The following is a 26,645-nucleotide window of genomic DNA, read 5'->3' as shown; positions in this document are numbered from 1 at the left end:
CACTGGTAGTCCCAAGGCAGCTCAGAAGTCCATCAAGCACTCCTTCCCTTGCAGCTTGCAGGACTGGCCTGCCTGCCATGGTTTATAGTCTTCTCAGGCCCCGCCCCTTTCTGGTCAGGTGACTCCACAGGGTTGGCCGCAGGTTTCCACTGTTTAGATTCACTGTCTGATCTCCAGGGCAGCCCATCTGCTGTCCTACTATGGAGCAACTAGCACTGCAGTAGGTTCATGCAGGTATAGTCCTATTGCGGTAGCTCTGAGTAAGCACCCATAGTTCCTGTTCCCTTGGGCCAGCTCTCCTGCAGCTTCCTCTCCACCTAGATCTCTCTCTTCCTTAAAGTACCCAGGGAGTCCTAAGCTTTCTGTTACACTTTGGTCAGGCCTTATCTACTCTTTTTAGATGATTTTTTTTAAATCCCAGCACACGCCTCTTCTGTATTCCCACCAGGGGTGAATAGCTATTGTAACTAGAGATTTGATCTTTTCACACTCCTATCTGGGTCCCTCTCAACTGGATCCATGAAGATGTGTATGTACTAGTACTGTCTCCAAACTCAACTTTCATTATGGCAAAAAGCAGCACAGCTGTGTAGTAAACCTCCCTGCATAAAGCCCTGGAATATTATCCCATGCTTGTCAGGACAAAATGAAGAAGGTCCAGAGTACAACTGTCACAATTTAATCCTTACTTCATTTTTGGCATTGATGGAGAGAACAGATTCTGGCCTCCAATGTTATAACGGAGACTTTAGGTTCATTGGTACAGCCTGGCCTGTTATTTCCAAAGTGGATTATTGCATTAGTCTAAGAACTTGTATATGTTAGAGAAAATCTACTTAAAACAGATCTGTGAGCATCACAGGTCTTTCTAATAGAAGTAGTATATTAACCTGTGTTCATTTTCTTGTATTGAACTAAAACACCTATTACCTCATGGGGTTGGAGTCTATTTCTGTGTGATGTGGGGGTGGATATTCATTTATACTGGAACTGCAGATGATTCTGAGCATCATTACAGTCTTGGAGTAGTTTAGAAATAAGTGGACCTAGCTGAATGTACAAAAATATGCATCCATAATTTTAATATGCACTTGTGTATGAATATTTGTATCTTACTAAGTCAGTTAACTTGGGTTTCACTGAGCATTTATCTGACACACATCTGCTAAAATATACACGTGGGACTGTGATACAAGTTAACAATACACCACATTCCTAACAGAAATCTTTATTTAACCAAATTAGAAACAACAATGAGCTCTGGGTTAAAACTAAGTAAATAAGCAGCATTCTAGTATAGAAATATGTTTTGGGTTTTTTTGTCAAAATGTGAGAAATAAACTGACCTCTGGAAAAAAAAGCCTGCATTCTAATTTTAAATGTCAGGTACCTGGTTTTCTCAGGTACTGAGAACTCATAATTGTTACTAACTCTTGTGGGGGCTCAGTATCTTGAAAATCAGCCCCATAAGGCACTTTTCATCTGTAAATTTGCTAGATATTAGCGTTTCCTTTCTGCACAGTAATGTATTTGGCACAAATTTCTCTGATGTTCACAACCGTACTGTCTTTTAGCATAGTGTTTCTGTGGGCTGTTTTGCTAGTTGAGTGTGGGTAATGGGGCAATAGGCCTTTCCTTAAAGGCAGTAGTTCTGAATAAGGTTACCGAAAGTGTTGTCTCTGGTGTTTGATTAATTCAATAATTGCTAAATTGGGTATGTTGGAATAAACACAAATTTAATGAGTCAGCCTCAGTGGCTTATTCCAAATTCAGTCCATTTTATCCATTGCTAATCTAATCCATATTCAATCTGCTTGCTGCCGTCTTGTGGTTTATGAGCAATTGTTCCATTCTCAGCTAGGCGCTGATCAGTTTTGTTGTCAACGCTAGTCCCTGTTAAAGCACAAAGATATTTGACATTGTGATTTGTGCATTTATTACTGGAAAAAAGACTATCAACCCCCAAATGAAACCTATCAAAAATATCTGCATGGAAAAGGGCAAATTAATGCTCTATTTTCAACCTACTGTGATTCCAGAAGAGTAAAAATTGAAAGGTAGAGCCAGGGGACTTATGTAATCCCCATTAACCTTTATTGACAAGAATGAACAAAACCCTTCACTGAAGACAGAGGTAGCATTTGCTGTTTCACATGGTTTATGTGATTGATTTTTTTCCCCTTTTCTTTTACATCCTGTTAAAATAATCTTACCAGAACAAAGGGGTGCAATGTGATTGTCCCCACTGTCCTCTTCCCATGGGACTGGATCATTATCATTATCCACTTTATTGCAGGCTGATGACACTGGCATATCGCTCTCATTTTCAGGAATAATCTCTAGTATCAATGGTTTTGGAGGTCTGGCTTGGTTATTTTTGGTCTCCAAGTTTGTTTCTATATTCAAAGGCTCTGCTAATAAGGCTTCCACAAGGGGACTTAAGGTTTTCTTTTGACTGTCTTCAGGTACTTTGTATATATTTGAAAAGATGGCTGTTGGGATCTCTTCTGTTACTAAATTCTCAAATGTGGTTTTACCATGTTCCTCTGATAAAGACTCCTCATCATTAGTTACTTCAGAAATTATTTCAATCTTTAGATGATATGTTTGCTATAAAGATAGAAAAAGACAACTGAAAAGAGTCTTTTTGTAAAGGAGCAGCTACTAAAAGATGTATATTATAATGTAAAGGCAAACTTCTGCTTTCAGATCCATGTGACTATTCTCACTTAAAATTATAGAATCACAGAAAAGTAGGGTAGGAGGTCATCTAGCACAACCCCTTACTCTTCAAGGCAGGAGCATCCATGTTAAACCATCCCAGACAGGCATATCTCTTAACTTGCTCTTAAACATTTACAACAATGGAGATTTCCTAACTTTTCTAGGTAATCTATTTTAGTGTTTCATGATTCTTGTAGTGAGAAAGTTCTTTCTAATAGCCAATCTAAATTTCCCACTTTGAACTTAGAGGTTATAAATAGACAACCAGTTTGATGCAGCCTTGATTATGACTCACTGAGCCCAGCCATTTACATACTAGGCTTACATGGAATTAGACACAATTGTTCTGAGGCAATGTATCAATCTGGATAATTCACAGGTACTTAACGTGGGACATTGAGCTTGGCTGCCCATAAAGATGGATTTGATGCAGCACAAAACACTCTCATGTGAATCAAATTGGTTGTCTGTTTTAAGATTGTTACCACTTGTCCTATCCCTTGAAGTCATAGAAAGAAGTCTACTGCCATTCTCTTTATAACCCCTCTTCATGTATTTCATGCTCCCCATTGTTCATGGGTTATCTGCTAACTACATAGTCTCACTTCCATAGTTTCACTTTTCTAGAGGGCAAAAATACTAGGATTACTTGCCAGATATGAGCTGAATTTTTCACTAATTAGTTGCACTGCCTCATTCTTGAACTAGTTTTTATAAACTAAACATAGTTCAGATTTCACTGGTAATGATCTTATTAAAAGTGAACAAAATAGTAACAACAAACTCTAAACACCTCCAGCTTAGGAGTAGCTTGTGCAAATTAATTGACTGGTTTAGAAAATAAATTGAAAAAAACAAACAATGTTTTAGTTTAACCTGAAACTAAAATTTTTAGGGAATCAAAAATAATTTTAAGTTGAATGAAATAGCTTCATTTGCATAATTTTGTGCATTTTGTAAAGAAAAAGACCACTTTTTAAAAAATACAGGAGGAGGTACTATCAGCACTCTGTCCCAGAATTTAGGACACCAAACTAGGATGTGGGAAATACCCTTTCTACCTGATTCAGAAAAGAGATATAAACATGAGTCTTCTACACTTCAGAAGAGTATACTAAGTACTGGACTTTATGGGTGGAGGCTGCTCTGACGTGCTAGAATTCCAGTACATCAGAGAAGACTCAATTAATAGAATCTGCTGGAGCCTGGCAATTACTGCGCTCCAGCAGCCTCCTGTGTCTCATGTATCAGCATCCTTGTGCTTAAAAATGGCAGAACTAAAGTCTGTCAAATGAGTTTTATTTCAAGTGCCCCTGCCACAGTTTTTAAGCATGGGGATGCTGATACAGGATGTGGTGATGCTTTAATTAGAGTGGCTCTTGGAGCTGCTCTAATTAATGCGCTGCTCTCCCTCCCACAGCACGTGTAAAAGTGTCTTATTTTTCTGAGGTGAGTTTCTCTCTTGTTGATACTCTTCTCTTTTATATAAGATACTTAAAACTTCATTGAGCAGAAGAATAACTCTACAGTTTTGTTGGTTAGGCCACTCATGTGGGCTAGGGAGAGAACACCTGGGTTTCTGTATCTATTTCAGTGGGAGCTTAAGCATTTTATACACACTAGAACATGTATAAAATATGTTTTTAACAGAGATAATGTGGAAATTCAAGTTAAAACAATGAGACTCATTTTACTTTTGAATGGTTACAGAACATGTTTATCTATTTTATAAAATCAAAACCTAACTATTCTCTCAAACCAGAAAAGTACAACTTGTACTTTATTTATTAATTAATGGATTAATTAATGCATGCCAGAAGGAAAATACTAAATTGATGAGACTTACCAAGAAGCTCACCTTTCTGGTTGAGATGTCCTCTTCTTGAGAGAATTCACTAGCACCTACATCTTCTAAATCAGGCAGTTCCTGAAGAAAATCACAGATAGCTTATTAAAGGAAAAGGTGACTTCTAGCTCATTTGAAACTTGAGATCTAAACTACATATTTAATGTTGGCAGACCCTTACTAGAAGTCACTGCAGTCATCACCCCCCCCAAAATAGAAGCCTTATCAAATGCATGCTTGATTAAAAAAAGCATATATGCTTCCAAATTCAGGGTTGCAGTAATCTTAATCAGAAGGCTAACTGCTCTCTATTACAGTACAATGTACAATGTGCTGGTGATCAAAAAAGAGAAAAAATTCTGGGACAGCAAGACTATAAAAAGTGGCAAATGGAGGCTGTGCTCCACTTAATACACAAACAAAGTAACCTGCATGACAGTTACGATGCTGAAGATCTATTGGGCGAAGGCACTGATTCTGAGAAGTTTCTGCACTGTACCCCATGCAGCGCTTAAACCTAATTGATATCTAAATGGAAGTAAATGTGTGTCGAGGTTAATGCTAAAGCCTACAGTAAAGGAAGAATATGAGTTATCTGTGATTTCAAAGTCCCAGTTTTTAACAAGAAGCAAATAGAGCCCAAATATTTAGATCTGACTAAGCTTTTGCACCCTAGAGACGTCACCCCAGCTTCACTTTATTTTCAAACAAGGACTACTTTCATTGGGCTGATGTCTCACATGGTGTTATTCTATTGTCTTGTAAGACAGACTGATACCCACAAAAACAAAATCCATCAAGGAACTGCATATTTCATCCTATATAATCTCTTATTCAGATTCGTAAAACAAAATCCAGTCTTCCTGAATGTCTTTTACAATGTATCCAATATTTCACTGTCAGTCATTTCTACACCTGAGTTAATATTTACCACACCTGAGTTATGGTTTTTAGCTACAGATGAAAACAGACTTCAGGCTTATGAAACAGAAGAGACACATGACTAGAAATGGCTAACAGACTGCAAAGTTACAAAAGAAAGGATAGTTTGAATGGGCCTCTACCTGCCTTTTTTGGAAAAAGAAGTATCTGAAATTTAAGTCTTTCATTCTGTGTTAGGGAGGTACAGGATATTCTGTACCTAATTGGAATAAGAACTGCATTCCTTCTAAAAGAAACTTTCTATGAGATTGCCCTTGAAAGAAACAGGGAAAGTTGGTTTGGACCAATTAGTGTACAAAACTGGACTGTTAAATCAGCAGAAATATTTTTCAGTGACAACCCAAATGCACTTGTATGTATGCTGTCAATAACAATTAAAGGCTTCCTCAATAAGTTGCTGAAAAATAGGAATGGGTGGGCTAGATCTGAAAGACTGATTGGAGTCCAAGTCTCACTGGGTGCATCTACACAAATGTTTACCGTGGAGTAGACTAATTAGTTCCAGAGTAAATGTCTCAGCATCTACACGTGTAGCCCTATTAGGCCGTAGGACACTAATTAACTCCACAGCAGAGTAGTACTTCTAAATACAAGTACTGTAGTATCTTGCTGTGGAGTTTTTTACTCCACTGCACTGCACTGCATGTGTAGAGGCTGATGGGGCTGGCTGGGGCATGAGGGTGCTTCAGTGTGGGGACTGTTGCTAGCCAGTGTAATACGTTCAGCCAGGTCAGAGCAGCTCCAGGCTGGCAGGCTGACCCCTGGGACCCTTGCCAGCCAAGGCTCCTCTGACTTGGCTCTGTGTGCTGTGGTCCCAGGTGCACGTTAACGAAGCACTTGGGATTAGATGCACCCACTCATATTTAGCAAAAGATAGTCATGCAAAGGCTGTCATATGCGAGAGGCAGATTAGAATCTTCTCTTTTGCACCCATTCACATAGCAGTGGTGGCTTGTAAGAACGGTCATGGTAAAGGATTGGGGGAATTGTCCTCTATCCTTTGTTGCAGAAGAATAGATTCGATAAGCTCAAAGTGTAGCCCAGGAGAGAGTTCTGATATATGGACCAAACTGATTGTCTTTTTACTGAAAAGACTGCTGTCCCTAAAGGCAAATCTTCCACCCTCACTCTGCTTGCTTGGAATGAAAGAGATCCCTGATCAAGAAAAACATGTCATTGGCATGGCAGTTGCTATATACTGCAAAGAACTATCAGCTGGATCAAAGTAGATTTTGCATAACAATCCAGTCTCTTGAGGCAAATTATCAGTGAACTGTTAAATAGCTCTCAATAATAAAAACACATTTAACAGAACCTGGAAACAGATAGCAAAGAGCTAGAGAGCTGCTACACATATTCAAAAGGGTTTTGTCTTTTTTTTTGGCTACTCTGACCCCAAGAGAATTGGAAGAAAGCTGTGAATACAATATTCCATCCTTCCATTCTATTTCTTCTCTGATGTAGGGATTGGAATGGTTGGCAAGGTGCTTTAAAATCTACCAAGGCAGTGTGTCAGTTTTGGTGAGTGCTAGCAGTCCCAATAAGGTCTAATAATTTGTTAGGGGTTTTAGGTACCTCTTCCAGACAAATATGCTGAGCCTCTGTTATCTTCTTCATCTGTCACTATAGGGTCCTAAAGCCATGAGGCTGAGGCCAGTGTCACTTCTTCATCTGGTGAGGATCACAGGTGGTGAAACTTTTTGTTCAGGCACACCTTCCTCCTCTGACTGTCACTGTTGCAACATGCACCTGCTGCTCAATAATTGAAGTGAGCTTAAAGCTTTCCAGGGTCAGTAGAGTGATATGCTTTAAGATGGTGTTTCAACACTGGATCCCAGGTTTCTCAGCCAAAACCCTACCTTGAACTTCTTTCATATGGCTAAGGCAAGCAACAGCAGAGAAGGTGCAGGTTAATTAAAGTTGTATGTTGAGGCTTGATAATCAGTTAATGACATCTGGGCCAGCTAAGTGGATTGCTTTAATCCCTCCGTGATATGCAAGTTCAGGGCAGGAGTCTGCAGTGTGGCTCACTGACTGCACCTCACTGCATATGCAGTTTGGCACGTTTTAATGCCCCATTTGTTCAATAAATAGACATACTTTCCATGTCCTATGCAAATGCGGTTTCACACAGTCCAATATTTACATTGCAGGCAGAAACCCAGAAGCTTGATGGTCAGCTATATGGCCAAATTTTTGTTGCATGCTGTTGCTGCAGACCATATTTAGCACCAGCAGCTCTCAGCATCCAGACTGTTTGATGAAAGTTGGAATGCATGTAATTGGAAAGGTTTCCTTGACTTAGGTTTGTTTGGTGGGTGGGTGATATCTTGATACAACGGAAGTTCAGGGTCAGTCATGATCTTTTCGTACTCACAAAGTATAGCCTAATCCCTTCTCACTGTGGAGGGAGTGATATTCAATAACATAAGCAGCCACAGAAACAGTATGGATTTTAAAGCACCACTTACTACTTGCATGGCAGCATTCACTTATGTGTTGGTGTGAGGGCTTTGGCACCGGACAGGAGTGCAGTATTCAGCTGTAGAGAGTACCAGGGCCTGGGTAAATCTATGAAGGCTAGAAGCATTGCTTCCCTAGGTTGTTTCAGCAAGCTTCTCTATAATGTTTACCCTCATCATTATTTGCCAGAATATCGAGGTGCTGGCAGTAACTCAGAGTTCAATCTAGAGTGACTCCAAAGTACCGTGGATGTTTTTCATGTGTTTAGTTCCACAAAACCTATACACCAGCAACATCCTGCAGACAGCATTGTATAAATTTATTTACGCCAATGATATTGCATTAGCCACAAAAGGTAATACTTTCAAGACAACGGAAAAAGTCCTCAAGCGATCTGCACACCCTAGAGGACCTATTTCTGAACTTGGTGTTTGAAATCTAATACAGCTAAGATGGCCATTTCCTCTTTCCACCTTTCAGGCCAATAAAATGCAATAAAACTTTCAGGCCAATAAAATGCAAAATGTACCTTGGACTAAGCTGAGAAGAATATATTGAAAGAGAGTACAGGTAGTGCAGTTCTACTTTTGGCACACATGCAGAGAGACGTGAGGCCCTTCTATGCCAGACGTTCTCAAACTGTGGTCCTCAGACCACTGCTGGTCAGCAAGCTCCATTCAAGTGGCCCGCAGAAAGGTTGTGGAACAATTGAGAATATCTGTACTTGCAAGGTAAGACTACTGATATTAAAATATGAATTATGTCCTTTGATTTGTAGAACAAAAACAAGTTAATTAAGTGGTCCACCGAGATCCTCAGCAATTTTCAAGTGGTCCATGAAAAAAACATTTGAGAACCACTGCTCTATGTAATAAAGTCAAATATAATGGTCGTTGTTTAAATGAAAAGGCATAGATAGTTCTTAAAACCTGGTGAGTTAAGCATAAAAATCTTTTTGCTATTAAGTGAAAAATAAAAATGGAGAAAGGTAGTAGAAATAAATTGGAAGAGAAAATTCCTTGTTCCTCCCAAAGAAGCTCAAATATATATTAACATCTAAAATACCAGAAACTATGCGGAAGTAAAATGAAAATCTAAGTAGTTAAGCTAAAGTTAAGACTCTAGTATTCCATTTCACACCAAGGGCACTGAGAGGGAATGAGACTGGAAGTTGGTCCTGAACCTCCTGTATTATAGCATAGCGCATTGAGGCTGGTTGGGGTCCATGTGTATATCAACTAGGCATTGCCATTTAAAAGTTCTGGGGTCTCACACATGCATACCCACACTGGAACACACCCAGGGCAAACACTCAGAGATATAAACTTCTAAACATTTCCATGTTCTTTTGACTGGTTGGGGCTTGATGAAGCTGTCACAATTGCTGCAGGGTAAAATGCTATAATGTGTAGTGGTGTTACAACCTGTGCTTACACATCCCCTTCACTCCTCCTAATTTAGTCACTACTCTATCCAACTTTAAAAATTCTCAGAGGAGATCTGGATCTCAGACTACTGCCAGGATTTCTCTCCCCTGGTCTCTCTGCTGTTTCCCAAAAATGGTTCTGACAAAGGTGGCTATGGGAACTGCTGTAATGTGAGTATTGGATATTGCTATCAGAATCTTTTTCCATTACTGTGCACAGTTTGGGGAATAGCTGCAGAATGGAGTACTACAGGGCACTAATAAGTACATTAATGTTGTAATTTATCTGGGGTTTTTTAAATTTCTGTATGGCTAAATTAATATATCTCTTCTGAATCAAAACAACACTTGTGCAAACTCAAATTCATGAGAAAAATAGTGAAATTTTTTTTTAAACAATATACTAGAATAAGTGCAAAAGGACTTGATATGGGGCAAGGTAGCCCCATAAAAATAATCTTACATACTCCATGTGGTTGTCACACTGTTGGTACATACAATACTGAGATGTCTTTAAAGCTAGTTTTTGAGTGTCTTCAAAATGTGCACACCAAACTAGATACTTTCTAAGGTATCTGTTTTGACAAATACTCAGTGCTAGCACAAAATTATAAATAGTCAATGGAACGATGCATTGGTGAGCCCTCCAGAAAGGCAGTCAGTGTTTGTAGGGTTAGGTCTTTAAAGAATAAACTGGAAATTATCCCAACAAAACTAAAAAATAATGTAAAGGTACTATACTGATGCTAAAAAGAATCATAATGCAAAAACAGTGACTTGTATAAGGAAACAAAGAACATCTAGTACCTTGAAAAAAGAAGTTTGACATTACCAGTACCACAGAACCTGAATCCACCAAGTTAAGATATTTGAAATATTTATCCCCTTTGTGCTTGGTTTAGATCTTTGATTATAGCTAGAGAGATTTTTTTAAATGGTATTACCCATGTCTTTAAAGTTAAACAAATGAATAATTATCCGAAGTATCAGGGCCTTGAATAATGGAGTGTATTAGAAGTGGTAATTGTGAGTTGTATAATGGTTAATGTATATTACTCAAGTTTTAATTATTAAGCAACCTGAATAATTAATTTTGAAAAAAAATGATTCCAGACATTTATATGAAATGATTGGGTGGCTATTTCTTTCTTATGAATTTTTTGTGAAGAATTTACTTTTCATTATATACAAGTTCTGGATTCTGGCTACTGCCTGGATCATCTTTGATAGGGACAATTCTGCCCTGAGCATGGGACTGGTTTAGATGACCTTATGAAGTCCCTTCCAGCCCTACTTTCCTATGATCCTACGTTGTTTCCTGATGAGAATCCTTATATTGCAATTTAGTGGATCTTTTTTGTTTTTGAGTGAAAAATATTATTTCCTTAAAACCGGAATCAGATTTGGAGCTCTCAAAGTCTAATTGTAGAACTACTGTGTGCAACAGAGAAGACAGGATTTAGAAGACCAAATATTCTTTAATCTGAGAATTTCAGGACATCTTTTTTAATGGCACCTGAGATGAAAGGAATGAACTGCCTGTAAATTATAGTTTCCACAGGGGTGGGCCACATACAGCTGTTTAGCCAGGGCATAAGAGGAGTGATTTTGTGAATAGATGGTATCTGAATGTGGATATCCCAAAACCTGAAACAAATTACTAACTTACATACACCAGCCTTAATACATACATCAATGTAAAACTTCTCTGGAATTTCCCGTTTAATTTGTTCTATGTCTGCAGATTCATTCAGTTCAGTTACTAGGGCTCTTTCAGTAGCCATCTTCCCTGGAAGTATTTCTAGAATAAAATATACATATATATATAGATGTTATTTTTATTTACTCATAGAAGGCTAAATGCACAAAATGACTTATATGTTGCACCACTGAGCACCACAATGCCTAATGCAGTGGTGGCAGCATTAAATGCCATAGCTTCTACAGCTGTGGCACTTAACACTGTAACTGCTCGTCCGCTGCCAAATTTTTGGACCTGTTAGGAAGTCCCTGTGCTGGATGACATGATTCTGTGTGCTAGACTGCACCAGCACATGGGCTCAGTTTGTGGCCAAATCTTGTGCAGGGCTGGGCCAGACTGATTCCACACCACTTATCTGTCCAATGGGGCTGGATGAGTTGAGCATAACTGCTAGACTATAAACTTATATTCGCTGTTGCCTACAGCATAGTCTTGGATTATACCTCTGGTTTGGTGATTACAGCACTCTCCTGGGTGTTAAGCAGTTCAGATTCCTTCTGCAGAGCAGGAAATTGTATCTGACATGCTCATGTGCATTCTTAACCACCATTAAATGGATAAAACAGCATGAGCAACAATACTATACTTCACTCATGTTTTGTGGCTGGATTGAGCAACATAGGTGGAAAGGACTACCTAATTTACAGGTCTCATGGCCTCAGACTTGGCTAGACAGCAAATCTCAGTAACATTTATATATATCACATCTGTATACACCACATGTAGCATTATATATGTTAAACATGAATATGTGCTTTATTATTATTTTACATAGGATTATATTTAAAGGCTGAATTATGCAACTCATAGTCAAGTGAAGCAATGCTTACCGAGGAAAGCAGTCTCACTTAACTGCATAAATAATATTCAAGTATAATTTGCAGAATCAGACCTGATGTACATAAGAAATGTTATCAAACCCAGTTTGAATCTTTTAGTTTGGTATCTCCAGATTGTTGTACTGAGCTCCATCTGTATCTTACCTTTCTGTTTTACCACACTGACAATGAACTCCTTTTAATTTGCAAATTGTCTTTTGCGTTTTGAAACGCTGCATCTTGTGAACTCACAAAAAATGAAATGTAGATCAATGTAACTATTTTAGGTATGAGGATACTAAAGCATCAGTTCTCTCCATTATATTTCTTTTCTTCATTGGTTCTTAATGTGTAACCCAAAATAGCAATTTTTCAGCTGCACACTGAAAACACAGTTTCCTCATTTTTAGGTGTTTGTTACACATTCATTTTGGGTGGTTCCTAAAGCCCTTAATCCTTGGATTATCAGCACATTAACACCTTTAAGTGGGTTAAAGCACTTATTATGTAGCTCAAAGTTACACCACTCCAGAGCAGAATTATTTTTTGATCTGCCTAACACAGCTCCTCTTCCATTAAGGTGTGGCCACTCTCCATAGATGCACTGCTCAAACTGAAAGTGTGACTGCAATCTAGCACTAAGCCAATCAACATTTTTGCAGCTCACAGTGTACTGTGTAACAAGGCCCTTACATCCTTGTCCACTAGATCAGAGAGGAACATGTATCAGCATAAAATTTAGGATCGTCATTTCTATTTCTTTCATTTTTGTTTGGTTATTTATAGTATACATTACCTTCGCCTTTAGTGGTAAAATTTGGGCACTTGTGAGAATCTGATTCTTGCTCATCCTCCTGAACTTTAATTACAGTCTTACAATTTGGGATATTAGACTGATATTCACTGCTGGAGATTGCAGATGTAAATTCATCATGGACTTCCATGCTTTCATTTACAACTTTCTCAATGGTACTGTCAATTGCAATCCTGTCACTTGATGGTAGAAAGTTTCCTAAAGTGGAATAAAGCAAATAAAAGTTCAGTGTTGCATTAGATTCTATCAAGCTAGGAATGATAAATCAAATTTTGTTTTCACTCACTGGATATTTACTCTGGTATAACTCCAGTAAATTCAACAGCGTTCTGAATTTACACCCTGCTAAATAACAGATTTTTTTACCATTGACCGTTGCTTGATCAATAGTAATATCAAAGCAAGTTAAGGCCATTACTCCAAATCAGACTTGAAGCAAACACAATCAGGGGCTTTATCCAAAACTGTAACCACAAACCTTCCAATGACTTTGTTATGTCTATGTTTTCACACTTTTCATGTGCAACACTTTGTTCCATTTCCCTTTGTCTTTTTTTCTCTTCTGCCTTTTCCCTAATTGCTGCTAGAGCATCAATATTGTCTTGGATCTTTCTTCTCTCTCTGTTCTCCCATTTTTCCCTTTCTTCTTTCTCAGCTTTATTCCCTCCTTTGGCCCAAGCTTCTGCACAGGCTCTAATGGGAATGGGAAAGTATATTTTTTTAGCAAAAGAAAAGTTACTGAGATGTCACAATTTTAACAATCATAAAATGGTCCACAAAGTAGCAATGACTACAGTAGATACAGACATTTTTAGGTGACAAGGAGCACACATTTTTAAATGCTACTAATTACAAAAGCAGAGATTACAGAGTAGCCTAAGTTCTTTTCTTCATGACTCCACTCATGAGCTGAGTTTGGGTTACTGTCTTTGAGGCAAGGCAGTTCTGTACAAGAGGATACTTGCACATTCTTATGGAGAGCTCCTAATTATAAAATCCTAGTATGCATAAGCCTACCTACTCCCTTTGGCTACTGGTCATATTCTTCCTCCTCCAGCATGAAAACAATATGTATAAAAACTGAATCTGGTGGTATGATCATTAACACTTGACCTTTGCTGATGTGTAAATAAGATTTGCCTATTTCTCACCTGTCCTTTGGAAAAACTGGCCTATCATCCAGGTATGTTAATTGTTTCAGTCGTACAGTAAGTGTCTTTCGATAATTAGCAATTTTCTTTCTCACTTCATTTCCCATCAAATTCAGCACACGCTAGAAAAACAAGGAAAATAATTTTAAAGACAGAACATTAAAATGTAACTCCTGTTTGACACTTTCTTTTTCAGCTTTAAACCCAGAAGTTTGAAAAATAATAGTAAAAATCCCAGCACTAAGAATGCTTCAAGTCAATCCTACAATTTTAGTGAAAACTCTATTCATAAGAATTGGTTTAGATCACAGGCAGATTAGCCCCTTATATTTAATTAGCTACAGCAGCATTTACTAATAATGCAGACCTAGCTCAACTACTTTCACGTTGACTATGTCTAATTTCCAAGATTTTTACCAGTAATTAAAATTCTTACATAAATTATATAACTCTTCCCTACATATCAAACCAATCTTTGCTAGAATAAAAAAAACCAACATAAGAGCAATTAGCCTCAAATAAAGGGCTTTGGTAAAATTTGGAGCTTTTCCAATGTTATTTGGTTTACAGTCAGCATTTTTTCCTAAAATGCAAATTCTGTCTGGAATTCTTTTTAAAACATTCAGGGGAAAGATCAGAAATGTTCACAGAATATCAGTGACCATTGCTTTTTATTTATAAAGTACCTTCTTCTGCTGAAATGTATTTTTGTGTCCTGAGCTCTGTGATACTGTTGGGCCAAACACATGAAAATGAACATTTACAAAAACCTTCATATATATATATATCTATTGCTTACCAAATCAGGCATGGTCTCCAAAACATTTATAATTTGTGGATCATCTAGCTTGTTGTGGGAAAGGTCAAGAACACATATACTTGGACACTCCTGTAAATGCTGTATATCTTCCACAGTTTGTAACCTATTGTGAGCAATCTGAAGAGTATGCAACACTCTCAGACAAGCTGTCAGACAACAATAGAATGAAAGAAAAATTAAACCTCTGCAAAGAAAATTTTCGGGAAAAATTATGCTTCTAATATCAGGATTTATTTTTCATTGTGTAGTTTTCCTAGGCCTCACTGGAGTATTTAACATTTGCTAAAACATTAAACACTGTAGGCCTCATAGTATTGTCAGGGAAGAGAGTCAGTACTTGTAAGTTTAAGAAAGAAAAGGGACCCATAATTAGGGTGCATGGCAGATCCAAGATACCCATGTAATGTAATATGCAGTTTGTTTTAATTAATGTGTTTTTGCTTAGTGGGTTGATCTGGACAGAACAAGAGCTAAGAAGCTTGGAATTTTATATTGCCCTGAGAACATGGTGTGTGCTAATACCTTGTTGCAGCAAGCAGAGGTTGATTGGAATGTGAACATTGTGTCTTGCTTATAATAAATTTATCTGGGCACTTGCACTTGCGATGCCATTATCATGTGCACGTGATAAAAATGTCACTTGTGTGACTTAATGGCATCACACTGCACACATGCTCTAAGAGTTTGGGGGTTTTAAATGAATTTGCATCATTGCAAACTAAACTACATCCCTATGTAGTTCAGTTTCCAGCGATGTGTTGAAGCTATTAGTCAACTTGCCCCCTGGCTGCGGGAGAGGCGGGCAGGCTCTGCAGAAAAAACAGATCGGGTCTCTCACCACTTTTGCCTTCAGCAGACACCTGACAGCAGGCCAGGTGCTGCCCCAGGAAAAGCCCCTCATTTTAAAATCAAGTGTGAAGGTGGGGGGAGAAGGGGATTGGGAGTGGGGAGGCAGGGACTGTGGCTTGGGTTCCAGCCCCTACCTGGGATTGGGGCTACAGTTATAGCTTCTGCATGTCCCCACACCTCTGCCTCTGCACCCAACCATCTCCCCCTGAAGTCTCTTACTCCCATTCCTTCCATTCAGCCTCTGCACCCCTGCCTGACCTTGTCCTTCCCTGACTTACCTTTGCTTCATGCATATTGGGGCACTGAACACGGCCCCAGCCCAGCTCTATAGCTGTGGCATGCAGCCTGCTTGGCTATTATGGGGTCAGGCTGGGGCTGTGCTCAGTGCCCCACCCTAGAACAGGGATGGAGCCTGCTGGGACAGAGGTGGAGGGGAGAAGCAGATGTTGTGGGGAGGAGGGAACAGACACTGAGGCAGAAACGGGAAGCAGAAGCTGCAGGGTAAAGCAGCAGAACTGAGGCCAAGGGGAAGGAGGAACCAAGGCTGCCTGGGACAGGCAGGGGGCAAAGGTGGCAGGGGGACAGGCACAAGAATCGGGTAAGGTGATTAATGCTACACCACCTGCCTATCTCCTGCCTGCCCTCCCTGAAGCAGTGCAAGGGATGAATTGAAGATGACCCTCCAATAAATAGATTCCATATATGGAAAATTGTAACAAATTTATACATTTTCCATGTATAGAATCTATTTATATGGCGGGGCTTAAATTAATTTTAGATTCAAGCGAATACAGTTGTCAGTTAAACATGTAATGAATTCTTTTGTACCTTCTTTTGTTGCCAGCTTGACTGTGATAAATAGGAACAAAAATAAAGGATTAAGTAGTTACTCCAATGTATAGAGTAACTATATAAATTGTTCCAGTCATCAGTGAAAAATATTTACAAAATTACTTGTTTTGTTTACATTTTAACCATACAGAGTTGACACTACTTTCAGAAGCTCTGCTGAATTTGCTTCTCCCTCCCCCCCTCAATATTTTAACCCAATAAAATAAAGTCTGTAAACTACTTTGACTAATAATAATTGATAAGATGATGCTTGGGAAAATGAATATAACATAAATACGAACACACTGTATTAGGAATTCTTACAGAGATTTTCAATGGTCTTGACATAATTGTTACTGATGTTGAGAGAATCCAGCTTTTGTAGTGGTTCAAGATTTTCAATCCTACTAATTAAGTTGAGTTGCAAGTATAGGCAGCGCAACTCTGCCTGAGCCTCCAGATTCTCAATCTTTGTTAAGCCGTTGCACTCCAGCCATAAACACTTCAATCCTGTGTATTCTTCAAGATTCTCAAGACGGTCAAATCCTGCAAGAAACATAATAGTGCTTTAAAGAGAGCACTGGTTCAAAATGAGCCAGAAGAGCAACAAATATGAAAGCAATGATGATGATACAAACTGTAATTGTGCTTTCACTGATGTCAACAGCATAACTCCCATTGACTTATGTGGCCTAGTAGCACAAAAAGTATCATTAAATGGGAGATGAGATCACCGGAACCTTTTAGCATGTTATATTTATATAATATTCTTACACTATTATGGAAAAATTAGTTATACAAAGAAAAGGACACAACTGCATCGGTTCTAGGAATTTTTTCCTCTAAAAATACTGAAACAAAGACAGGGGTATTATACGTTGTAGCCATGTTTGTCTAAGGACATAGACAGACAAGGTTCTTTGGGTAAATCTGATATCTTTTATTAGACCAACTAAAATAGTTGGAATGAAGATAGTAACCTACATTTGGATATTGCTCGTCAGTAAGACAATCAACTCGCTTCTTTTGGATCCGTAATGGTAAGTACAGTGAATGTGCTTGCTTCTTCCTTGATAATTTTTTATTAGTATCTCTGGAGCTGTTAGTCCTCATGAGAAAGCCCAGCTGTGGGACATTTGGATTAGAAGGGAGTGTCCAGCAGGGGCTTTAAGAGCTCCGTAAAGAGTAAACAAACTTTGAGTGGAACAGTGTACTGTTAGGAGGGGCCAGAGCAAAAAGGCTCCCCTTCTTGTGCTTGGGATAGGGCAGAAGGATTTTGTTTTGTATTTCTTTATTTGTTTAAAAGACTGCTTCGCTTGGGAGGACCGGCTGAGGACCTCCGCAGGAAGCAAATGTGCCAGCAGGCTAAGCAACCTGTTTACAAACTGGAAAACTGCCTCTTTAGAAAAACACACTGCAGAAAAAAACAAGGTAATTTTTTGCTTATCTTGTTGGAACCAATATTTTAAACCAGGATCTCTTAAGTGAGAGGCTGATGTAAATCTGATGTACTATGTTTTCCAGATCGTGCAAGTGCTGCATTTCGGTGGATCTGCCCTCAGAGTTGACACTGATGTATTCCTGTACTTTGATACTGATTTAGGTCAACTCTTAATTATTTATCCATTAAACTAAATTATACTTCTAATACAACAGTTTTAAAGTACCTTCCCCTCAATGAGCTCAAATTCTCTGCCATATTTCTATGTAATTTGACAAATCATTTTCATGTGCCTTACCTTTATAATGTAAATATAGTGTATCATTCAAGGATGGGGTCAAGTATAATTTTTGCTGTTTGCAGATGTCTTGCAAAGCCTTCTTTGTCATTCTAAAATATTAAAGGGAAGAGTGAACAGCTAAAGAAAAACATTCTTAAAGCACAACATGTGTTCTGAAAAATTTTCTAAATCTATGTTTGTGTTTTGAATAGTTCAACTATCTGGTTTCTCACTAAGACAATTCATTAATGTCTTCACCCTTCTGGAGATGTATCTACAGCTTTTAGGAGCATAATCAAAACAATTATAAAGCAGTTCTTTCAGGATGGCTTTCTATTTCCACCTGTTTAAGTATAGCTGTATTTCCCATCATACTATAGGCTGTTAAAAAGTAGAACAAACAAGAATTTAAATAGCTAAACAACCACATGATCTTGATGTTAAAACCTTTTATGCTCTTCCCTTGCTTTTCCATTCCTCTTTTCTTATTTATGCCTTGGAAGTTGAATCACTGCCTGACAGGGCAGGCATACTGCTAATGGAGGATCAAGGCCTTAAATTACAAATTTAATCAAGAACCTGACTTTTTTGTATTACTCTATGCATGCTTTGGGTATTTATTTAAATAAAAATGTTTGAATGTGTAACTTTCTCATTAAGACTATTGTCAGAGCAATTTTGAGTGGGTGGGAAGCACCCTGTCCAAATCTGCGGACGACACAAAATTATGGGGTGCAGCTAACATCCTGGACAGGAACCAGATCCAGGCCGACCTAGACAGGCTGGGGAAGTAGGCAGAGAGCAACAGGATGCAATTCAATAAGGACAAATGCAAGGTGCTGCATCTAGGGAGGAAGAACTGCCATCATACCTACAGGCTGGGGAGCGACCTTCTCAGCTCCACTGAGGCAGAAAAAGATCTTGGAGTCACTGTTGACTCCAGGATGAACATGAGTTGCCAATGTGATGAAGCAGTTGACAGAGCCAATTGCATCTTGTTGTGCATTAGTAGGTGCTTCACAAACAGGTCCAGGGAAGTGATTCTCCCCCTCTATGTGGCACTGGTCAGACCGCAGCTGGAGTAGTGTGTCCAGTTCTGGACGCCGCAGTTCAACCGGGATGCGGACAACCTGGAGAGGGTCCAAAGAAAGGCCACTCGCCTGATTCGATGCCTGCAGGGAAGGCCCTACGAGGAAAGGCTAAGGGACCTTAACCTCTTCAGTCTCTCTAAGAGAAGGCTGAGAGGGGATCTTGTGGCAGCATACAAATTCATAAGGGGAGAGCAACATGAAGTAGATGATGATCTGTTCACCAGCCATAAGCTACTAGAAAGAAGGTTTAGGCTGGACATCAGGAGAAAGTTCTTCACTGTCAGGGTTGCCAGAATCTGGAATGGGTTCCCAAGGGAGGTGGTGCTTGCCCCATCCTTGGGGGTCTTCAGGAGGAGACTTGACAGGCACCTGGCTGGGATCACATGACCTCAGGGTTGGTGACTCTTTTCTTGCCTGCCAGGGGTAGGGGGTCAGACTAGATGGCTCACTGAGGTCCCTTCCAACTCTATGAATCTATGAACTTGCAGGAAATATTTAATTATTTGGTGAGATGAGTTTGTACTGAAATATACATCCCTAAAGGATTGAAAGAAAAGCTTAGTAACTTATCTCATGTACCTGCTTAGTTTAAAAAGCCCTCTACCTGGTTTTGCATGGCTGTATTACAGCAACAAAAATTACATATTGCAAAACTGTTTTTCAGGCATATTTTCCATTTTTCTTTTTAATTCAATAAAAGTACAGGTCGAATTGTTATGCTCTAGTCTTGCAAAGACTTATTCATAAGCTTAACTTAGCACACTATTAAAATAGTCCAGTTGAGTTGAATGCTGCAACAAGTTAAATATGTAAACATTTTCAAGATTGCTGCTTAAAACAGCAGGATGTTCCTGATGGGAAGACACTCCTAAACCAATAAAGCTGGTAGAATCAGACTTCTAATAAAAAAAATTGCATTGAGATTTGTAATACTACACTGAAAAACTTGTTTTTTTTCTAAGGAACAAACAGTTCTGACATAGATTACTCTTCAGCTGAATTAATAAGGCAGTATAAAGTATGCATAATTGTCAGCATGTAGCTGTCTCTCCGAACCAAACACGACTGGAATAAATCCTAGGAGGTCTACACATTCCATAAGAGAACTGGAAAGACGTAAATAATGACCTAAACCATACTTTAGTAGCTAGTGAAAACTGCTTACATAATGTAGTATGGCATTTTACAAATCTAACCTATTTCACTGTTTTTCAAAAATAAATCTTGTGTCTTTTTGGGAGGTCTTTAGATTGAATTCTTGGCAAATTATAGGTTCACAATAATATTAAATTAATTCCTTTGGAAATGCAAATTATTTTACTATGTACACTATTTGCTCCAAAACCTTGAAACTGAAGTTTTCTACATATTTAATTTGACACACTGCCTGATAAAATCAGTGGACATCTATTCTTCAGCTTTAAAAGCAGCAGGGAGAAGTCCCTACAAAACAGGTATTTTAGGGCTAGCAGAAACACAAACATCCTCACATTATCTTTCACAAAAAAAGGATGAATTGCTACTGAAGTGAGGAATAGTTCATTCCTCACAGCCATGCAATAGTATGGCCTGTATGCTGAAATACTCAACAAAATGACCAATTAGTACTAATTGTGATAGCAGGTTTTGTGATGTGCTCATGCTTCTGCTGGGAGTTGGACTGAACAAACTGGCTCATTTCCTGTTGGTCTCTGAACAAGACTCAAATGGTAAAATGGTAAAAATCTATATTGTCCTGGAGTGGATTTGACCAAAACTTATTACATAAACGAGTTAGGTCCCATTATTTATCATGTGAATAATTTTATTTTTCTCCTCATTTTAACTGTGTGTTGTCTGAATTGATAGTAAGACAGTCACTTTGTACTATGGCCATCAGAAAGCAGTATGGAGTTTGGAAACAACTTTTTATTGGCATCAGGTTTATCTCATATAACATTTTTCTGTATTACTTAAGATGCATTTTGAGAGTGAAATTTTGCCTTCTCTGAAGTCGTGACAAAACTTGAGTTGATTTTACTGAACTGCAAATTTAAGCAATAAATAACATTAAAATTACCTTGAGCAACCTTTTGTTTCTTCTACCTTTTGCATGGATAGATCAGCCACTGGTTTATGATCACCACTTAATTTCTGCTCATTTTGTTCATTTGTTTCAGATACAGAGATCACAATTTTCTTTTCAGGCTGAATGTCTTCATGTTTTTATGTAATAAAAGAAAATTCAATGCATATATAAGAACAGTATGTATGATAGTTATACTGCTCATCTAGAGAGACAGACTGACAGCTATTTGCACAATTTCGAAGGAAAAATGTGTTTTTTGGCTTCCTTTTTTAAATTAAGAAAAATTGTTGTTTGGAAACAGGAGTCTACTAATCATAGGATATGAATATTAGAATGTTTTATTTATTGTTTAGATTGGATAAGTTTGAAGTGAAGTTGAGGTAGCATCTGGGTTTCCAAAGGAGTTATGACATAGGATGCTAGTAGAATACTGACATCAAAGCTCTTGTGGTCTATTTAGTTATGACAGATTATAGTATAACTGTGCTTTTAATTAATCCTAGTTGGATGTTAGGATTGTCAACCATATCTGTAGATAAACTAAAATAACATTACATTCATATTATGTCTGTACGATGGAATTTTGTTAGCGTAGCTTTTCCATGAATTTCCTTTACCTGCTTTCACACCTATCAAGGTGTCTCCACTGCTGTAATCATTTGTAATGTCTTCTTTTCTTCTAAATTCAGCTTCACCATCTTTGATCCCCTCTTTGGGCCTTTGTTCTACAGATTCTGACTGTAATGGTATTTCAACCACTGAGAAAGAGAGAAGGAGGTGGTGTCAGTACTGCCTCTTAGGAACTCAGGGAAGCTGTATAAATATAGGGACAGAATTTAATCCACAATAAAAGGACCAAAATGTATATAAGGTTCTAATTCTGTCCTATGTTATGACAAACTTACTGATCTTACTGGGTGTAGGAACAAACTTGTCAGACTATATTCTCATTTCTTTAACAGCAGGGTAACTAAGAATTGCATTTGGATGAGTAAGAACAAAACTCAATATTAGGAGTGCAATTGGTAAAATATCCCCTACTAAATCTAATATTACAAAAACCTAAGTCTGTCTATCTGTCTGTCCATAACGCTTTATTTGCACTCTGATTGGCTGACAGAAACAGCTGATCAGAGTGCTCCAAGAGCGGGAGAGGGCAGCAATGATTCCAAAGCCATGCAGAGGACCAGACAGGGTCGGGGGAGCTACGGCCAGTAGCGTTGGCCTTGGCTACCCCACCCTGCTCCCTACAAGAGGCAGAACAGCAGCACTCCATCCCAGGCCCCTCCTCTCCCCCCCATCATTCTTGACGGGCAACTGGCTAGTAAGAAATAAAATCAAATAGCCATCTAATCACTAAATTATGATTACCAGAGAGAATTGTGGCCAGCTGATAGTGTAGCTTTTCTTGCAATTACCTGCTTTTAAAAAAGTGTTTTCATTGTTTGTCTGGGTTCTACAGTCACTCAAAGACTCTTCTGACACCTCTTGCTCATTAACATCTGCTCTGGCTACCTCTTCCACACCAGTTTCTCCACGCAGTTGTTGCATTTTAAGCCCTGCCATTTAGATTAATAGCAATTAAGTTAGTAATAGCCTTCTGATTCAATCCTTTTGCCTGTACTCAGGCCAGATTTCCAGTGGTCTCAATGAGAATATCTCCTATGTTGCAGTTGGATCAGTGGGTGCTTATACGCATGCTCTGGAGTTTGGGGAAGGAAGGGGGCTTTTGAATTAGAGCAGCTCTCGGGAGACGCTGTAATTATAATGCCTGCAGAGTCTTGTGTATTCAGCATCCTGCTTTTCAAAATGGTGGCGGGGCATTTAACTAAAGCTCATTCGACAAGCTTTAGTTAAAGCACCCCGCCACCATTTTGAAATGTGGGATGCTGAATACATGAGACCAGTGCCGTAGCAATGAAGTTTGGTGCCTGGGGCAAAGCCTGCAGTGGCAGCCCATCCTAGCCAGTGGCAGCCCATCCTAGCCCCACACACAGATCCATGGCATACACCCCCCATGCTTGCCCAGGGGTGCATGCAGCAGCGAGAGCTGCCCTCCCCCCCCAAATGAGCCACTCGCAGCTCTGTCCCGTACCCTGCCCCTGCTGGGCAGTGCCTGTTGGGGCCCCTTTGCTATCCCGTTTTATGGCACTGCATGAGACACTGCAGCACCCTGGAGCATCCTGGCTGGAGCACTGCAGCAGGCTCAATTAATGCTCTGACACGTTCAGCGCGAGCAGACTTCTGAGCCTGTGGCACAATGAACAATTATGTCCAATATCATTCAGACAGGACTTTTAACATATCAATGGGTGTTATGGGATCATTCAGACAGGAATCTGGGTAAAGATGCACCTTGTAGATAGAATCATAGATGCCGATGGGTATTTGGAGCCTGAACTCACAATGACTTATGCATCTGTTTTACCTTGTCTATAACCCTGTGCCTGCCTTTAGACTAAGAACTGCCACACTCAGTATCATCCAGGAAATGATTTGGGTGTCTGAAAAACGGAGTCTGTGAGGCCTTGCTGTAGGACTCCGCAATCCCAGCCCTCAGGCTCACGGCAAGAATGAGCCTCCTGCAGACCCTGCTGCTTGTCAAACCAGACCCGGACAGAAACCCGCCACAACCACAGCGGCTCTACACTTTAAAGCACAAGCTTTGGAACTAGCGGGGTCCCATTTATCCCGTGAAAATGACTTCGCACGTGTGAACGACCCTAGTTCCCTGCACAGAGGCGTACTCTATGTAACGTGTAGCAACTCTCCCCCCAATGAGTCAATGGAGAAGCCGCGAGAGCCCCAATTCCCGCCCCCTGCAGCCATCGGGGAGCAGGCCTCTGGCCGGGCCGCCCGCGAGCGCATGCGTCCCTGCTCGAGTGAGACTGAGGCACACCGCCAGCTTGTCCAGCTCAGTGCGGAGCCTGCAGCGCCCGGCAGCGGATCTAGGCCGGGGGAGTTCACCTGGGACCCGAGCAGCCCAGCGCCGCTCAATCGCTCCAACCGCTCCTCCCGTTTCCATGGCGACTGGGAAGCGGGACCGGCAGCCCCCGCGCCAGCGGACCCCGCCCCCAGCGTCTTGGTGGGCTGAGCGCGCGGTGCTGGGCCAGGCTGCTCAGGTAGCGGCGCGGGGGGCTGGGCCGGGCCGGGCCTGGCCTGGCGGGGGCGGGAGTTGACCGCCCGGACGGGACGTGTTGGACCTGCAGCACCGCTCCGGAAGCTGCAGCGCCATGTGCAGGCCAGACCCTTGCTGGAGGCGGGTGGTTGGCTTTACCCTTGGAGCAGGTGGAGGGCACCTGGGGCAGCGCCCGCTCCTGAGATGAGCTGAGCCCCTGCCCTCTCGGTGACCCCCGGCCTGGGCGTGCCCCGCGTCCCCCAGCCCCTTTTGGGGCTACTTTCCTAGGCGCCACAGGGCTGAGCGGAGCCGTTTAGTAATCCTCCAAAGAAACGGCCTCGTGGTTCGTGTACTTTGACAGCCTTCGCCTCTGGTATTGGGCATAGATCAGTTTTTCTTGTCGGGTCGTCAGGCTGCTGTCCAGTCTCTGGTGCATCTGAACCTAGTGAATGCATTGTGTCTACTCTTGCTTAAGGTCTTTTGTTAGATTTACTTGGCATGGGCCCTTTCTGTTCTTGACCCTTTTCATTGCAAGTGCTATTTCTTGCAGTTGAAGATGATCCATTTCAACAGCCCATTAATGTCATGTAACGGGTTTGTTTGTTTTTTTTAACCATCCTAGAGTTTCTTGAAATGTTCCTTCTTTGCGACCATCACTCACTCTTCTTATTTCAGGTTTTTGCCTGTTTCCAGTGTAATGACTCTAGTTTGCAGCGTCCCATCAGCGAACTCTGTCTCACACCACAGCCTTATTTTACTAAAGTGCAAAGTAGAGTTTTGTGATACAAGTGGTCTTAAACCACTTTCATATTCTGTCAAGAGTGAATATCACTCTCCTAGTTTCTCCCTTGTCTCATGATGCTTAGTTACATACGTTTCTTTGTGTAGTAAAATCAAAACACCCTGCCAGCATTCTCTTTTGTGCAAGAAAGAATGTAGTGCACCAACTTCAGAATAAGTAAAAATAAATAAATAATTAATTAATTAAAAAAAATTTAATTTAGTTGAATTTTCTGCCACTTTGCCACAAGGCTGAATATGTCCTATTGTTTCCTTCTGGTGGACTTTTGATCATTGGCTTATCACCTTTTACATTCAGGACCCCCAAATAATTTTCCTCAAATTAGGATGGAGAGAATCCATCTGAACTATAATTTAGATCCTGGCCTTAGAAACTTCAAATATCAGGTTCCTGCACTGTGCTTCCACTAAAATCATAATTTTACAATTTACCTTGGTTTACACTATATTCAGGATGTAGAAAATGTCACACTTGCTGCTCTGTAAAAGTTGAGGGTATGAAAACCTGGATTATGGATCTTTCAACTTGTGGTTTGTCAATGCCGCTCTTGGCATTTTAGGTGGTGTGAAAAATTCATTGTCCATGTTTTCCTCTGATCTTGAAGCAGCAGCTGGTGCTGAGCAGTAAGAAGAAGGATGGGGGTATTTGCTGCGTGGCTAATCTCGCTAACAATACCTTCAAGCATTCCATCAGAAATACTGGACCAGTTTTTCACATGGTATGTAAAACGTCGTGGGCTTCATCTGCTGTAATGATTTAGTTTTACTTGATACAAAAGAAAAGCTATTAAAGGAGTAAAGCAGGTTAGTTTGTGGTTGCTTTTCACAATGAATACTTGAGAGGCAGGTTTTGTTTTTGTCTTTTAAAGGATTTGGTGGTAAAAATGATTTAAGATTAAACATTTAACAAGTTAAGAAAGCTGAAATAAAAGTATTACTACAAAAATTGCATCAAGAAAAAGCAAGAATGGCTAGTAAAAAAAACAAAAGAAAAACAGGGTGAAGACAATACCTCCTGGATGAGTGGCACGCTTCAATTGCCTTGTATGCTAGTGACCTTGAGTCCCATAAGTAAATAGAGAGGAGTTAATATTTTCCAACAGAATAGTTTGTGAATTTCAGCATTCACTGAATGACTGAAATGAGAACAAATAATACAGAGGTGGTCAGAGTCACTCTTAAGACCCAAATTAGGGGATGATTCACTTGAGAGGCAGTAAGTCAGGGGTGGGCAAAATGTAGCCCACAGGCCGGATGTGGCCCGCTGGGCCATTCTATCTGGCCCACAGGGCCCCTGAAAAATTTAGAAAACTTATATTTATCTGCCCCTGGCTGCCTGTTATGTGGCCCTCAGTGGCTTGCCAAAACTCGGTAAGCAACCCTCCACCCAAAATAATTGC

At 40.0% G+C, this 26,645-nt stretch overlaps 2 protein-coding genes across 11 annotated transcripts in view; one reads left to right on the top strand and one right to left on the bottom strand.

The window, feature by feature from the left end:
- Nucleotides 1-1,212: 1,212 nt before the first annotated feature.
- Nucleotides 1,213-24,423, bottom strand: DNAAF1 (dynein axonemal assembly factor 1). 6 transcript variants are annotated; one of them, XM_019505757.1, is made up of 14 exons: nt 24,258-24,423; nt 22,745-22,885; nt 21,944-22,084; nt 21,318-21,453; nt 18,186-18,277; nt 16,855-16,992; nt 14,746-14,912; nt 13,947-14,068; nt 13,274-13,488; nt 12,778-12,993; nt 11,093-11,202; nt 4,583-4,651; nt 2,214-2,610; nt 1,213-1,893 (listed from the first exon to the last, which is right to left on the bottom strand). In XM_019505757.1, exons 1-14 carry the CDS (start codon nt 24,349-24,351, stop codon nt 1,790-1,792), a joined length of 2,142 nt encoding a protein of 713 aa, XP_019361302.1. In that variant the 5' UTR covers nt 24,352-24,423; the 3' UTR covers nt 1,213-1,789. The 6 variants fall into 6 exon arrangements, with proteins under 6 accessions (XP_019361302.1, XP_019361301.1, XP_019361305.1 ...); XM_019505756.1 differs by having other exon boundaries at nt 16,771-16,992; nt 24,258-24,422; XM_019505760.1 differs by having other exon boundaries at nt 2,251-2,610; nt 16,771-16,992; nt 24,258-24,422.
- HSDL1 (hydroxysteroid dehydrogenase like 1) overlaps nt 9,465-26,645 on the top strand; it is a 50,475-nt gene continuing 33,294 nt past the window's right edge. For 2 of the 5 annotated variants that reach the window (XM_019505766.1, XM_019505770.1), the window contains exon 1: nt 9,465-9,572. In XM_019505766.1, the coding sequence (XP_019361311.1) occupies nt 9,535-9,572 (38 nt within the window). In that variant the 5' untranslated portion in view covers nt 9,465-9,534. Of the gene's footprint in view, nt 9,573-24,416; nt 24,449-24,842; nt 24,920-25,472; nt 25,965-26,645 lie in introns of those variants that run through there. The other 3 variants (XM_019505768.1, XM_019505767.1, XM_019505769.1) reach the window with 3 other exon arrangements.

Source organism: Gavialis gangeticus, unplaced genomic scaffold (genome assembly GCF_001723915.1).
Source record: "Gavialis gangeticus isolate Ggan-Ray unplaced genomic scaffold, GavGan_comp1, whole genome shotgun sequence".
NCBI lineage: Eukaryota > Metazoa > Chordata > Crocodylia > Gavialidae > Gavialis > Gavialis gangeticus.
Note: the sequence above shows the minus strand (reverse complement) of the source record. Positions and strands in the feature narration are given on the sequence as shown.